At 43.4% G+C, this 15,826-nt stretch overlaps 2 protein-coding genes across 5 annotated transcripts in view; one reads left to right on the top strand and one right to left on the bottom strand.

Moving 5' to 3' along the window:
• Positions 1–6,316, bottom strand: part of LOC106609745 (zinc finger DHHC-type palmitoyltransferase 17) — a 56,740-nt gene extending 50,424 nt beyond the window's left edge. The window contains exon 1 of one of the 2 annotated variants that reach the window (XM_045722322.1): positions 6,165–6,316. In XM_045722322.1, the coding sequence (XP_045578278.1) occupies positions 6,165–6,227 (63 nt within the window). In that variant the 5' untranslated portion in view covers positions 6,228–6,316. The remainder of the gene's footprint in view (positions 1–6,164) is intronic. The other variant, XM_045722321.1, reaches the window with a different exon arrangement.
• Positions 6,317–8,953: 2,637 nt separating this feature from the next.
• LOC106609678 (oxysterol-binding protein-related protein 8) overlaps positions 8,954–15,826 on the top strand; it is a 164,427-nt gene continuing 157,554 nt past the window's right edge. The window contains exons 1-2 of one of the 3 annotated variants that reach the window (XM_045722315.1): positions 8,954–8,970; positions 9,453–9,546. The gene's annotated coding sequence lies outside the window, so the exon portion shown is untranslated. Of the gene's footprint in view, positions 8,971–9,172; positions 9,547–15,826 lie in introns of those variants that run through there. The other 2 variants (XM_045722314.1, XM_045722316.1) reach the window with 2 other exon arrangements.

Raw genomic sequence — 15,826 nt, 5'->3', positions numbered from 1 at the left:
CATACGAGAACAGACCATTACTCTGCCAGGGGGTAACATACGAGAACAGACCATTACTCTGCCAGGGGGTAACATACGAGAACAGACCATGACATTACTCTGCCAGGGGGTAACATACGAGAACAGACCATGACATTACTCTGCCAGGGGGTAACATACGAGAACAGACCATGACATTACTCTGCCAGGGGGTAACATACGAGAACAGACCATGACATTACTCTGCCAGGGGGTAACATACGAGAACAGACCATGACATTACTCTGCCAGGGGGTAACATACGAGAACAGACCATGACATTACTCTGCCAGGGGGTAACATACGAGAACAGACCATGACATTACTCTGCCAGGGGGTAACATACGAGAACAGACCATGACATTACTCTGCCAGGGGGTAACATACGAGAACAGACCATGACATTACTCTGCCAGGGGGTAACATACGAGAACAGACCATGACATTACTCTGCCAGGGGGTAACATACGAGAACAGACCATGACATTACTCTGCCAGGGGGTAACATACGAGAACAGACCATGACATTACTCTGCCAGGGGGTAACATACGAGAACAGACCATGACATTACTCTGCCAGGGGGTAACATACGAGAACAGACCATGACATTACTCTGCCAGGGGGTAACATACGAGAACAGACCATGACATTACTCTGCCAGGGGGTAACATACGAGAACAGACCATGACATTACTCTGCCAGGGGGTAACATACGAGAACAGACCATGACATTACTCTGCCAGGGGGTAACATACGAGAACAGACCATGACATTACTCTGCCAGGGGGTAACATACGAGAACAGACCATGACATTACTCTGCCAGGGGGGTAACATACGAGAACAGACCATGACATTACTCTGCCAGGGGGTAACATACGAGAACAGACGACATTACTCTGCCAGGGGGGTAACATACGAGAACAGACCATGACATTACTCTGCCAGGGGGTAACATACGAGAACAGACCATGACATTACTCTGCCAGGGGGTAACATACGAGAACAGACCATGACATTACTCTGCCAGGGGGTAACATACGAGAACAGACCATGACATTACTCTGCCAGGGGGTAACATACGAGAACAGACATCATTACTCTGCCAGGGGGTAACATACGAGAACAGACCATGACATTACTCTGCCAGGGGGTAACATACGAGAACAGACCATGACATTACTCTGCCAGGGGGTAACATACGAGAACAGACCATGACATTACTCTGCCAGGGGGTAACATACGAGAACAGACCATGACATTACTCTGCCAGGGGGGTAACATACGAGAACAGACCATGACATTACTCTGCCAGGGGGGTAACATACGAGAACAGACCATGACATTACTCTGCCAGGGGGGTAACATACGAGAACAGACCATGACATTACTCTGCCAGGGGGGTAACATACGAGAACAGACCATGACATTACTCTGCCAGGGGGTAACATACGACGGAACACGAAAAACGTGCATTTCTTTTTGGACACGTTCAGGCAGTCCCTCCCAGTTTCGGTCTGTTTGCTTCCGGTTGGTTCCTAGTGAACACACCACTGGGTTAATGCCTACCTTCATTACCATCAAACTGACGGTCATTGTAACTACAGGCCACAGTGGAACAGATCATTGCAGCATGTGCAATTTTCAGCCCTATAATTGGATGCCTGCTAGTTGTTAATCCACTGGACGAGGCAACGCGCGGCAGAAGTGGAGAGAATGTTATCTAGGTGTTTTTACACCATCCAGTCGACTCACCATTTCAATCTTGTCTGTTTGAGGAAGCAGTGATCTAGGAGGTTCTCAGTCAGGACATATGGCAGGCTCATCCCAGGGGACGGTGTCATGCACCCAGATCTAAAAATAAGCTACAAAAAAACCTAAATGTAGACTATGGAATGGCGTGGCATTGTACTAGCTGCAGTATCCCCATAATGAGCTAATGTGCTCCTCTTCAGTTTGAATGATACTTATGTAATTTAGCTTTTTTTTCTCCTAGCCTAAAATCTGACAGTAGAGTATAGGTCTGTGATGATGTGCCTGTATTCCTATCTTTACAAGTTAGCTCAAATCATTTAGTCAACTAGGGTATTTGCCATCATCTGTAGCCAGTAGTTTGTAAATACAATCTCTGGATCCAGTCTTCATCACCAACACTTTCAATACATCCCACCATTTGTTGCATCTGACCCATTGACTGAAGCTTGTTCAGGGCAGAGGACATGCTTCCTTGCCCATCGTAGAGTACACGTGACCCGCTCATTATCTATTGAAGCTGCTGCTACAGCCATTCAGTAGCTAGGGGTTGCCACCAGATGAGGTCCGGAAGCACAGAGAGGATAAGGCTTAACCGACCACAGTGGACGGGCCCAATCTAAACAATCTGAAATAAAGGTCATTTATTTTGTAGGACTACTTCAATAGTCACACAGTTTCATTTAATGAGAGGACAATGGCTGAGTGAGAGAGGATCCTACCTGGACTGGAGAACTTCTATGTTAAAGAAGCAACTATAAGGACCCCAAAGAGGAACAGACTCCGTTTTGTACATTATCTCTGTTATTCTACATTCTCTGTGCCGTCTATTGCCTCCATTGACATTATGAATCCAGCAATGGAGCAAGATTCTGTAGTTGTTCTATTCAAAAACAATCATTTGCATTTTTAAACTGGGTCAGGTGTTAGGCTAAGGCAGCATCCCAAAAGGCTCCCTATATAGCCTAGTGCACTACCTTTGACCAGGGCCCGTAAGGCTCTGGTCCAAAGTAGGGATCCCTTTGGGACGCAGCCTATATCTGTGGCTGAGAGTCAGACAAACAAAATCAACAATAGGAAAGATTGCAAAAGAGGCTGAAATTCATGAGAAGACATGTTTAATGAGATTCAGAGGGGAAAACAGGCCTAGACAGAGAGAATAAGTGAACGTGCGTATCAAACGGTCGTATCCAAGGGTAGCTTATTGATGTGCATCTCTCTGGGGCTCCCTAGAGTACACCAGATGTTCACCACAAAACTGAGCAGGTGGATGGTGGTGCTGTCATGTGGCACTTGAATTTCACACGTCTCTCTTTTAGAGATCAACCAGAGAACAGTAAAGGCTCATTCAAATAAAGAAATCAGGGAGACAGGCCATAAATGCACAGCCTATATCAGAGATGCAAAACATTTAGGCCTAGGCTATGCTGCATTAGTGGAGATGGCTTTTCCACAAAGCTCTGTGGAAAAGCCACATGACAGCTAAGCTTTGGAGGAATCTGAAAAAGCATTTAGTCAACCTGCTGGAATTCAGACCAGGGCACTAAGCCTGAAGGCTCTTTAACAGCAGCAACAAGGTCGAGGCAACAGGCATAGCCCAACACTATTCTTCACAATCCCAGAAAGTGTAACCTCTATCCAGGGATTAACCCGTGTGATTGCAGGTGGCTGTGTATTTATGGTACACTGCATCATATGGATAAGTGTGCAACAAAAGTTCAACATTCACCTTCTGCTACCATTTCTGTCAAGCCGTCTACACATACAGTTTGACGTATAGGTTGGATAAATCCAGCGTACGCACCACACAGAACGCACTACTACTGCCTCTGCAACGCAAATGCAGAATTCCATTGGAAATAAATGTACTTCTGGTGTGACAAAATGCAATGACACTGTCGGTGTCATCGAGGCGTAATGCTTCCTCTACTGTGACAAGAGACAGTTACGGCCTGAGGGCTCTGGAACAGGCTCGGTCACAGACAGCCTGCCATAGACCTAACACTGCTCATTCCAATCACACATGATCAAGAGTGGAATACTGCAGCGATAGATAGACGAGTCATACAAGAGATAAGTTAATGATGAGACAAGCTTTGTACCAAGGGAACATGGGACATACAGCAGTTTTCCAAACAGTCAATGTCCCACCATCATCATGAAGTCAAGATATCAACATGGGGCTGTCCATCTTCAACAGAAGGCTTGGATTTGTGATGAGCCTAGCTGCAGTCTTACTGAAAGAAAGTAATTAGTCCACATAGAAGAGCAGTACGAGTCCCATGAAGCCTAAGAAAGATCACAAGTCCTTTGTGGCTCAGTTGGTAGAGCATGGCGCTTGCAACACCTAGGATCGGGGGTTTGATTCCCGCTGGGATAAACAAAAAGTGTCTACTAAAAGGAATATATTAATATGTATTATTAGGCTACATACTAGAATCAGATAGATAATAGCCAATGAGCAGAACACTACATAATCCTGAGTTTAGGTAGTCTACCACTACAGCAACACCCAACCCTCCGCAGGTTAAACGTGCCTTGCGGTTCTCACCCTCTCCTAACTGACATGCTGTTGTTTAATTCCGCAGCAGAGTTGGCCGTAACAGCGGTTGAGCGTCTGATGGGATTTTAATGCACGGAGACATTGTTTTCGGTTACCCTCCTTCTCCCCTCAGGCCCAACGGCCCTATGCTGGACCACAGGCTAAATCTAAGCCATGCAGTGTCACACTACGTCTAGAAATCCGTAACAGTGACATGTCGAAAGAGCCTGCATAACCAATAAATGGAGAGGAATGAGGCTTGACATATCAAAAACGCATTAACCACAAGAGTAACAAAAAGAGAAAGCATCTGCCAAACGTAACACCAATTGGCAGCAACTTGGTGTGAGTCTAATAGCAGGAAGAACAAAAAAATTATTTCAAAAGATAATTTTCAGTCAGTGTGTTATAGTGTGTGTGGGTTTGCCAAATGATTTACGAAAGGCAAGACGACACTATTTAATGCCCATTGGTTGTCTTTCAAATATTGGCTTTTTCAAATAAATGGCTGTTTCTGTAGCTTGCTGCAAGCCCCAGACTGAAAACGTAGTACTTTTTGCACCAAGACTAGAGGGGGAAATAAGCCTTCTACACCATGTGGCGTAACAGGTTGGCCAACACAAGTGAGTTAGTAAACCATGAATAATTTACAGTGACAGGTCCTCTGTACTGGCCCATTCTTAAAAAACACATCTAATGTTTGTTAATCAAGTGACAGTGGCCTGAAACAAGTTCAATTTTTAATTCAATGTTCTATCCTTGCACTCCAAATAGTAAAATGCATTTCGACAACAAATAAATAAGGCAGCTAATTTTGAAGACTGAGCCAAAAGGCAATTTGCCAGACCACATTTAATAGACTATATAGACTAAAATGCCAAATATGACATGCTCAACTCTTACTAAGTTCTGTGCATAAGTCTCGGGTGCTGTATAAATTAGCCCAACAGTAATCCAACGGCCAGCACATAAAGAGTAACGTTAGATGCTAGTTCACTGTATTATTCTCAGCAGTCACAATGGATGCATTTCGGCCCCAAAGCCGATCTGCACACAGATAAGGCCTAAATATTATCGGCAGATCTGAATTTATTTGGAATAAAGCTACAACATGAATGTAATTATTGTATCACATTCACAACATGATATTCAAGTGTTTATTCCTGTGCTATGGGCTAAAGATATCTACCTCTAGGGCTGACTAGCTACTAGCTAGAACAATCTTTAGCTAGCTAGTTTGTTAGCCTTACCTTGCTAACCTAGCTAAGCAACTAAACCATTAATACCATTATATGGCTAAATGTAAATAGGCTGAATGTTGGCTATGGACAGAGAAGTTTAATGCAACTGACGTTGCTTGACAAATATTGTCACTGACATGGCTAGCCTCGCTAGCTACATTGCTAGGCCCGCGCCCATCTCTGTTTGCATGCTAACGTTGCCATCACCGACCAAGCAACATGACATTTCAGCACAAGTCATTTGTCGGGCTGCAGCAAAGCCCTGCTTTTTTGACGACAACAAACCAGTTCAGCATAACTACCTACGATCTCTTGTTCGGTAATTCTGTTATTTTCAAGGTAGCTTATCTGTTGGGCACAATAAACAACCCAAGAGTGTCGTCTGATTTACTAGGTTCAAACACCTTCAGAACAATTAGCTGGCTAGCTAACATGCTATTACGCAGCAGGGGAAAACCTGACATGTATTTGGTGGTGGCTGCCCTCCCGATGAGGGTGGCATCGTGGTTCTCCCAAAACACGGCGAATTTATACTGTTTAGTAGATTCCGACATGTACAAGATCAACCCTCGTTATTACCCCGTGCAAAGATGCAGGGCCAAGCAGCTTACCTCTGGATGGAGAATAGGAACACAGCCAGCTTCTTTCTCATATTCATCCATAACGTCAGCCATCTTGGTGGTCAATCTCGCCAAGCATTATGGGACACAATGCTCTGTAGAAACAAACAGGAGGATGGGATGTTCGGTCAGAGAGATGCTCGAGGCTCACAAACCGTCCTGCGATTTTCTGGTGGTACATTGATGTTGCATTACGTCATTGTGTCACATCATCGTTTTGGGATAATTCTGTATCGGGTCATGCATATCAATACCTCTAGGTTAAGTCATGAAAGGAGGTCGGTACCCACATGTAAAGCCATTTGATGTGTAATTGTTATAGCCTACTGTTATTATAACAAATTCTATGCCTGACACAAAACAACGTTATGATTCAGATATGCGCGTGCATGGATGACCTTGAACGCTAATATTCCCCACCTTGTTGCAGCTGTATGATCTGCACGAGAAATTGCGTCACATTTTTTTTTAAACATTCCTATTTACTCAATAAATATTGATGTATTTTACCGTCATCTTGAGTAGTATTAACATCATCACAAACACTGTTATGGCTATACATATTTTAAAATAGGTTTGGAAAAGCAGTTAATGTACTGTATAACCGCTAGTTAGTTAGGCTACTTCCAAGATGTTAAAAAAATAAAAAAATCCCTACCCCCCAAAAAATCCCTACCAAAATTAACACTACGTAAATCTATGCAATGGTGTGTTTGCTTCCATAACGTTTCTGTGCAATATATACCTCAGTGGTGCAATGTGTATGAAATATTTGTATTTTTCAAAGGGGCCGTGCTACATTAGCCTGATGCCAGTCTAGCTATTCCACTCCTTGCCACTGCTTGACTGGTCTTTCGGCAATCTCAACGTTCAATATGCAGCCGGATTTACGGAGTAGTTAGTTGTTGATTGATAGTTGGAAACAACATTAATAGTTTCCATGACAACAATATGGAACATGTGTGTGCGCAAATTTGGAGCAATATAGAATTCGAATTGTAAGAATAACAACAACAAACAATACCATTACGACCTGCTGAGGTAATTCCCTTGTGAGAAGGCAGTGTCAATGCAATATCATGTTGTTCAAAGTGGCTAGACTGGACTCTGTAATGAGAGAGAAATAATGATACGGAAAATATTAGCCTACAAGATTCAATCAGCTAGGTTTGCTTCAGTTGCATCCTATTAATTAGAGGAATGAAGCGCAAAACTGGCACCTGTCGTCATTCCTCGCACATATCCTGATCATCATGACCTAATAATTGTTTTACCATTTTGTTATGCTAATTTCAGTTGTATTATTTGTCCCTCCTCTCTTATTGAGAGATGGAGTCCAGACAGGCTACTATTTTCTAAATGGGCATAGAGAGAATTAGTGAAATCTCTCTCTCTCTCTCTCTCTCTCTCTCTCTCTCTCTCTCTCACACACACACTAAAAGGACCCATCAATCAAAGACACCAAGACACACAAATCACATTTCTCCTTTCCTAAAAACGTATTCAAAACTTATGCTCACCTTCAAATGTTGGCTGTAGTCCATCAGAAAGTAGGCCTAGGCTACATTATAGCATAATGTTAAAATAATGTATTTCAAATGAATTGACAAGGAAAGACAGCTATAGTATTACTAGAGACGTTGGTTCTATAATTATTATCCATGCATATGCCTTATTCCAGAGGAATTTTTCTAAACTGTCCCCTATAATTCTTTATTTTTTTTCATTCAATTGAGTCTGACGGAAGCCTTGGGGTTTTTATTCTAGGCGTGAAGATATTCCAACATCATGTCTAGACGATAAAAGGCTACAATGATCACTCGTGCTTGGCTGCCAAATGAATAGGTGTCCCCATAGGTCTAATATTTCAATTGAGGAAAGGTGATGATAATCATTATTTTTAGCGATCCACGTTAGACGTCCCTCGTAAAGAATTATCCCCCCATTCTGCTGATGTGAGCTGCTGGGCAGCGCACTTGCACTTGATATGTGTTTACTGATGTGAAAGTGCCATTTCCCAAAAATGACCTCAGTGGGGAATGGGGATCTACGTCAGCAGCCAGGGTTTCATTAAACAGGCCTAGGCACTATACTTTTTTTTATGGCACATTTAATTAAATTGTCATATGTGGTGATGTTCAACTTCAATTTGTTGGCACAAAACATGCGTCAGACAAAATATAGTTTTTGTCTCTTGTTTGTCTCTTGCTTGTTCGCCTTAATTCACTGTAGTAGGCTTAGTATCAAATCAAATCAAATGTTATTTGTCACATGCGCAGAATACAACAAGTGTAGACCTTACCGTGAAATGCTTTCTTACAAGGCCTTAACCAACGATGCCGTTCAAGAAATAGAGTTCAGAAAATATTTATTAAATAAAGTTTTTTTTAAATCACATCAAAAAGTAACACAATAAAATGACATAACAATAACGAGGCTATATACGCCCAATGCGTGTCCTAGAAGTAGCAAGTTTGAATGGCGAGAGCTTCTCTGGTGTAACGTGATCCGTTGGCTGCTGGTAAAAATATCTTCCCGCGCCCAATGTTTATGTTTACAATTAAATGTATTACGTCAGAATGCCCAATGTTAGAATGTTTCCAATCAAATGTATGAATTAAATTAGAACGTTTTCCCATCAGTCAAGTTTGCATTAACATTGTGATTGGATGATAGCGGTGAAGGTTATCGAATCTAGTGGCAAGGAGTGGGACGTAAACTGACGAGACTGGTACCCAGGCTAGTGCTACATCTTTCTGCCACTAGATGTCGGACTCTACCCATCTCATATTCACTGGTGACACAAATACATTATTCTACGGCTTCATAGACACAGCAACATATACGCTTTAAATGTAGCTGTCTTATTTCTACAATTATATGTGGACCACAACATATTCGTTATTTGTTTATGGACAATTTAGTTATCCTTTAAAACATGACATTACTAGTTGTGCAGACTGCTGGAGCATCAAGCAAAAGTAGTCGAACGATAATCACCGGATTACAGGCGTCTCAGTTAATCACTGAGTCAACATTCGCACTCACAAGAAGGAAGGCTACGAACAGGATTTCAGAGCTTTTATATAGACTTTAAAATACATGTCAAAAATCTGTTTTAGAAACCGATCCGTTCCATCAACTAATTAAGCCGTTTTCTAGAAAACCATATGCATATGTTGCAAACCTGTGATAGCAGGCAGCTGTCCTGACTCCTTATCGAGTGTGGAATGATGGAGTGTGTAAGCTAACGTTAGCTATTTCTGCACTTCTTCCTAGCTGGCGAACGAAAAAAAAGAATTACATCATAAGCAAGTTGCAACAGTCTAACTAACAGTGGATGGTACCAGATAAGCCAACTGAACCAAACAAGGTAAGGACTGGAGAGCTAACGTTACCTTTCTATGGATGTTCATTATGCGAGTGTGAAAAGAGACACGGATCTGAGGGTGACAATTCTGAATGCGACAAAATTGAATGGTTCCGCTCTGTTCCGCTTGGGTGCTAACCCACACCAGCCAGATAGTTAGTTAGCAAGTTAGATATAGTCGTTGACATCAATGTTGGCTATGGAGTTGTTAACTGTATGTTTATCAACGTCAATGTTACTAACTAGAAATGATCCTGGCTAGCTAGCTAGAATGCTAACTGACTTCATTATTTAGCTAGCCTGGTGGGGGTTATGTAATAGATGATAGTGCAATGAACAGGATCCAACCAGCTCGCTTGTTTTTCGTCTGATAACGTTACATGTAAATGGCAACGGAATCGATGATGCTCTCCGAGTATTTCAATCGCAGGCTAGGTGGCTATGTCAAGGCATCATACATTTGTATTAGCTAGATGACAGAGCAGTCAGAAGGCAGCCGTGCATGATCAGCATGACTACAGTAGATAGAACCTAGTTGTGTGACAAGAAGGCCGACATTGCAACTGTGATGAATTGTCAGGCTAAAATATAACAGTAAAATATAAGTTGATACTCTTCACTTTGTCTTAACAGCTAAAATATTTTTGTTACTTTTTTTTATCTTTTGAATGCAGTGACTGAAGCATTGGGAGGGAAATTATAGAATTGCTCTCCATTAAAGGAAAGGGGGATACCTTGTCAGTTGTACAACTGAATGCATCTCCATTTAGATGCAAATGTACACCCTGAATGGGAAACAAACACGGAAACATTTTACAATATGTCTGCAATTATATTTTGCGTCTTCAGTTAAAACATGATCAGGTATTGAAATACAAGTCACAGGGCTTGGTTCTTGTTTGTTAGCCAATGGTGTGCTGTGAAAGCCGTCCAAAACATCAACCCTGAGCTGACTTCACGTCACACTGAGATCCTGCGGTCGGGTTATGTCAGCAGGCCCAGGCTTGATCAGATATTAGGTTACAACTCTCACTTGATATGAGTGAAGAGCTCAGTAACATGACACCCCACCATGAGACACAGCTCTACAATAACATGCTCTGCACCCTCTTTTCATAACGGGACACTGAAATAAGGCATATAGGCATACATCACCAGACAAATTGTGTAGACAATTGAAGCTACAGTATAGTTAGCCTACTAAAACCAGTGTTATACTCAGTGGTTGACTTGGACTGAAATAGGTGCCGGTATTTATTTTGGTTGCCAATACTGTTTATATTTAGGTGCAGGAGCTCCACGATACTTTTGAGTGAATATTCTATAAGAGGAACAGGAACTCCAGCAGTAGAAAAATGGAGGTGTCAGTGCTCCGGCCCAAGTCTAACACTGGTTCAGAAAAGCGGTTGAAATGATTTCCCATTAGTCTAGTTGTCAAAGATGATCTAGCCCTTCCTTGAAAATCAACCAATAAGAAATATACCTTTGTTAGAGCATATATTGAGGTTCAACTGTACTATTATAAAGCGCTCTATCAAAGTACTATCACCTCCTAAAAATTTGAGGCTAATACTAGACTACTCCTAAGGATTCAGGCTGAGTGGACTGGTAGCCTAGCCTAGACTGAAACTCCCTAAGGATTCAGGCTGAGTGGACTGGTAGCCTAGCCTAGACTGAAACTCCCTAAGGATTCAGGCTGAGTGGACTGGTAGCCTAGTCTAGACTGGAACTCCCTAAGGATTCAGGCTGAGTGGACTGGTAGCCTAGCCTAGACTGGGACTCCCTAAGGATTCAGGCTGAGTGGACTGGTAGCCTAGCCTAGACTGGGACTCCCTAAGGATTCAGGCTGAGTGGACTGGTAGCCTAGTCTAGACTGGGACTCCCTAAGGATTCAGGCTGAGTGGACTGGTAGCCTAGACTGGAACTCCCTAAGGATTCAGGCTAAGTGGACTGGTAGCCAAGTCTAGACTGGAACTCCCTAAGGATTCAGGCTGAGTGGACTGGTAGCCTAGTCTAGACTGGGACTCCCTAAGGATTCAGGCTGAGTGGACTGGTAGCCTAGTCTAGACTGGAACTCCCTAAGAATTCAGGCTGAGTGGACTGGTAGTCTAACCTAGACTGGGACTCCCTAAGGATTCAGCCTAAGTGGACTGGTATCCTAGCCTAGACTGGGACTCCCTAAGGATTCAGGCTGAGTGGACTGGTAGCCTAGACTGGGACTCCCTAAGGATTCAGGCTGAGTGGACTGGTAGCCTAGACTGGGACTCCCTAAGGATTCAGGCTGAGTGGACTGGTAGCCTAGACTGGGACTCTCTAAGGATTCAGGCTGAGTGGACTGGTAGCCTAGACTGGGACTCTCTAAGGATTCAGGCTGAGTGGACTGGTAGCCTAGACTGGGACTCCCTAAGGATTCAGGCTGAGTGGACTGGTAGTAACCTAGACTGGGACTCCCTAAGGATTCAGGCTAAGTGGACTGGTATAGCCTAGACTGGGACTCCCTAAGGATTCAGGCTGAGTGGACTGGTAGCCTAGACTGGGACTCCCTAAGGATTCAGGCTGAGTGGACTGGTAGCCTAGACTGGGACTCTCTAAGGATTCAGGCTGAGTGGACTGGTAGCCTAGACTGGGACTCTCTAAGGATTCAGGCTGAGTGGACTGGTAGCCTAGCCTGGGACTCTCTAAGGATTCAGGCTGAGTGGACTGGTAGCCTAGCCTAGCCTAAATTGGGGGCCACATATTTCCATTGTTGACAGATTTGCATGTCAATGCAGGGTAATCATCATCACCCAGAGAGGAAACATTCGTCATGTGAGTGATGAGGTGTAGACTACACCCTCGGTCACAGGCTCAGGCCTCCAGGGCCTTGCAGGTCATTTGCCTGCCAAATATAGTTTCCATTCGCCCCTGAAACTAGGCCTGCAGCTCGTGGCCAGTGTACTGTTGCTCAGCTCTGGGATATCTGTGGCATGTCTTGATCCATTTGTGCATAGGCCTTTTTATATGCCTGTTAAGATAGGATGCTGACATGCTGTGGAGCTTGCTGTGCTTTATTCCCACTCTCGTTTCAGTATACTGCACAGGATCAGGTTTACTGGTTGTGGTGTGTCGCTGTGTTGCTCAGAGAGATTTCCTACCATGAGAGTAATGTTATTGTGTGCTGGGTCATTTAATGCTCTCGGTCATTTGAATGCATAGCTTTTTTTATTTGTTTATTTATGGCAGTAGAAGGCAGGCCTCCAGACATCACAATTACATTCGGGAGCAAGATTATTCATGCTCAGACAAAATGAGGGTGTTAGCCATGTTAATGAAATAAATTCTTAACGCCAACACGTAGCGCCACACGACAGTGTAGTCGAATGGAATCAAATCAGAGAACAAACCAGAAGGACAGACAGTTTACACAGGCTTTAAAATCCAATGATCTGGTAACAGTACAATTACACATTAATAACATTTCTTTTTAACATTCGACAGAGTCTGTTTGATTACATGGGAATGATATCAGTCTGTTTTCTACTATGTATTTCTACAGAGTCGTATTAGTTGACAAGGTAAAGGTAAGTTCAACTAGGCTACTGTAGGCTAATTGCTATTGCGAAGTATCTTGGTCAGAATATGTTTTAGAGATGATGCTATAGTAATTCAATCTTGTTTGCCTAGTGCGCTATAATCTCTCGTGGACAGAATACGTAACATAAATGGTATCTGACACAATTACGCAAGATTTTAGTTTTGGGTTTTGGAGATGAAGTGCACTATGACCTAAACAGTAGCTGGGCTTGTCAGGGAGCAATGTTCACATTGTTTACCGTGGTGCTGCTATCACCTATTGGAATGCCAAAAGGCTTTATGGCTGAGATATCTACACCAGCCTGGGCTGTGAAGTGAGACAGAGGCCGGCAGACATCAAAGGTGACAGAGGACGGATGTTGTCTTCCTCAAGGGGGGAGAATCTATACAGGTTGGGAACAGGGAGTCAGACAACACCTTGGGGGTTGGTAGCTCAGGTGGCCTTGTGTTTACTCTCACTGTGTGAGACTGCTGGCCACACCACACACAGAGGGAGGTCTCCTCTCCCCAGTCACTGAGTCACTGTTACTGATCTCCTCACTGGTCTCCACGGTGATGGATGGATGCCCTGGGCGTAACCTCACTGCTTGTATCATTGACTTATAACCGAGGACCGCTCTCACCCAATGATAAACAATGTGTTTTTCTTTCTGAGGATGACTGGAAAAGCTGCCTAATGCTTTCTGAGTCAGATGGATGTCCTCCACATTACTGGTGGAGGAGATTGCCTGCTTGCAACCAGTCATGACTTACCTCTTGAAAGGGATACTTCAGGATTTTGTTGGATACCGTTTTTATGTTTCTGCGTGCAGTTTGAAGGCAGTTGCTAACTAGTGCTAGCGCAATGACTGGAAGTCTAACGTGTCTGATAGACTTTGTCATTACGCTAACGCAAGTTAGCATTGGCTCTCGAAACTACCTCTAACTTCCTTCATTATGGACGCAGAGACATAAAAATGGTATCCACAAGTTCATCTTACTCTGGTGAAATAGATAAAGGCATTGCCACAATTCCAAAGTATCCCTTTAAAGCTGCTGAAATTAGGTGAACTATTCACATTTTAAGAACCATGAAATGACGGAGCTGTTTCTTCTGCATATTGCACCTTTAAGACTGTGAAATCACATGGCTTTCTGGAGTTCGCTGGATTCAAAAGGCCATAGAAATGAGTGAATAGACAAATCATTTTGGTTTAAAAAACATCCTTGCTAGCAGTCATTGGGCTATTTCCTATGTGACAGGCACCCACTGATATGACATACAGTACAGCATCCTGCTAAAGACATAATAAAATACAATTGTATTTGTCACATGCGCCGAATACAACAGGTGTAGACCTTAAAGTGAAATGCTTACTTACAAGCCCTTAACCAACAATGCAGTTTTAACAAAAATTAGAGGGGATACAGTACCAATGTTTAACTTTTCCAATAATTCCATATGAAGTAATGTCTCTTCTAGTCTGTCCACATGAATCCACGTTGCTTGTAATGACCTTCTGTTCATTGTAATATTAAGACACTAGGCCTAAAGGCAGAGGCCATTTAAAACGTCCACGCTCAGTATCTGTACACTGTGTTGATATTGCTTCCTGCCAGGGTTGAAGCCCAGCCTTGGTAACAGAGTGCTGAGTCACACACACCCTGGAGGCTGATGGCCATGGAAACGACACCACTGCAGAGTGTAATGGATGGACCGGGTCGAGTCTGGCCTGGGTTTTGGGTGACTGAGTGCTATGTAGACAAATAGCTGGTTCAGTGTAATGGTTGTCTCAGGCTTTCTCCTGTGCCTGGGATCTGAAGGGCTTTCAATAGCCACAGCCACCAGTAGCCTTGTCACTGCTGGAGGCTGATGTTGCACTGAAGTCAAAATGGACTTAAATTCAAATCATCACTGATGGAATGCACAAGTCTTACTTTAGTAGGAATATCGTAATATTGTGTGACTGGCTTTGAAAAATCTTTCAACCCATCTGCTTTCTTACCTGAACGAATTGCAATTTGCACCTGGAGTTCAAACAAACCCAAAGTACAGAAGTTTAATTAAGTGTAGGTATGCACACACACACACACACACTTGTGCACATTTTGTTTTTGCCACAGCAGTACACTCCTGATTGAAATAACCCAAGCTTGATGATGAGTTTATGACTTGAAACTGCTGTGCAGTGCTAGGGAAAACAATTAGATTTGGATCACCAAGACCAGGATCAAGAAACACTGGGTTAAGGGTAGTAAGCCAATGGCAAAGACCTTTCTGTGGCAGTAAAAATGTACAAGGATGTGCAACTCTTGTTTCCATCCCATTAGCTCAGATCCTACCATGACCAAGGAAGAAACCCACTGAAACGGATTGTAGACTGTGTTTGTTGGTATATACAGGTAGAAGTGAATCTAGTTGAAGCACATTTTGAAGGCCATTGTCTTGGATGAAGAAGACATTTCAGGACTGTCTCACCAGAGCTCCAGAAGGATGGGATCATGACGAGGCCTATGGGGTGTGGCGTCTCTGCAGCACAGTGACCCAGGATTCTGACTCCCCTGCATAGCTGGGATTCTCAGCTGCCTGAAATACCGCTCCAAGGCAGGGTTCCCTCGTCCACCCTAAACCGTTATTACGTCGGGCCTCCGTGTTGCACAGACAGGATTACAGTACTAAATATATCCCTGCTTTAGGGCCTACACACCGGACGTGACCTCAGAGGTGTGC

This window comes from Salmo salar, chromosome ssa07, assembly GCF_905237065.1.
Source record: "Salmo salar chromosome ssa07, Ssal_v3.1, whole genome shotgun sequence".
In the NCBI taxonomy this organism is placed as follows: Eukaryota; Metazoa; Chordata; class Actinopteri; order Salmoniformes; family Salmonidae; genus Salmo; species Salmo salar.
The sequence above is the reverse complement of the archived record's forward strand: the minus strand, read 5'-3'. Positions and strand labels throughout refer to the sequence as shown.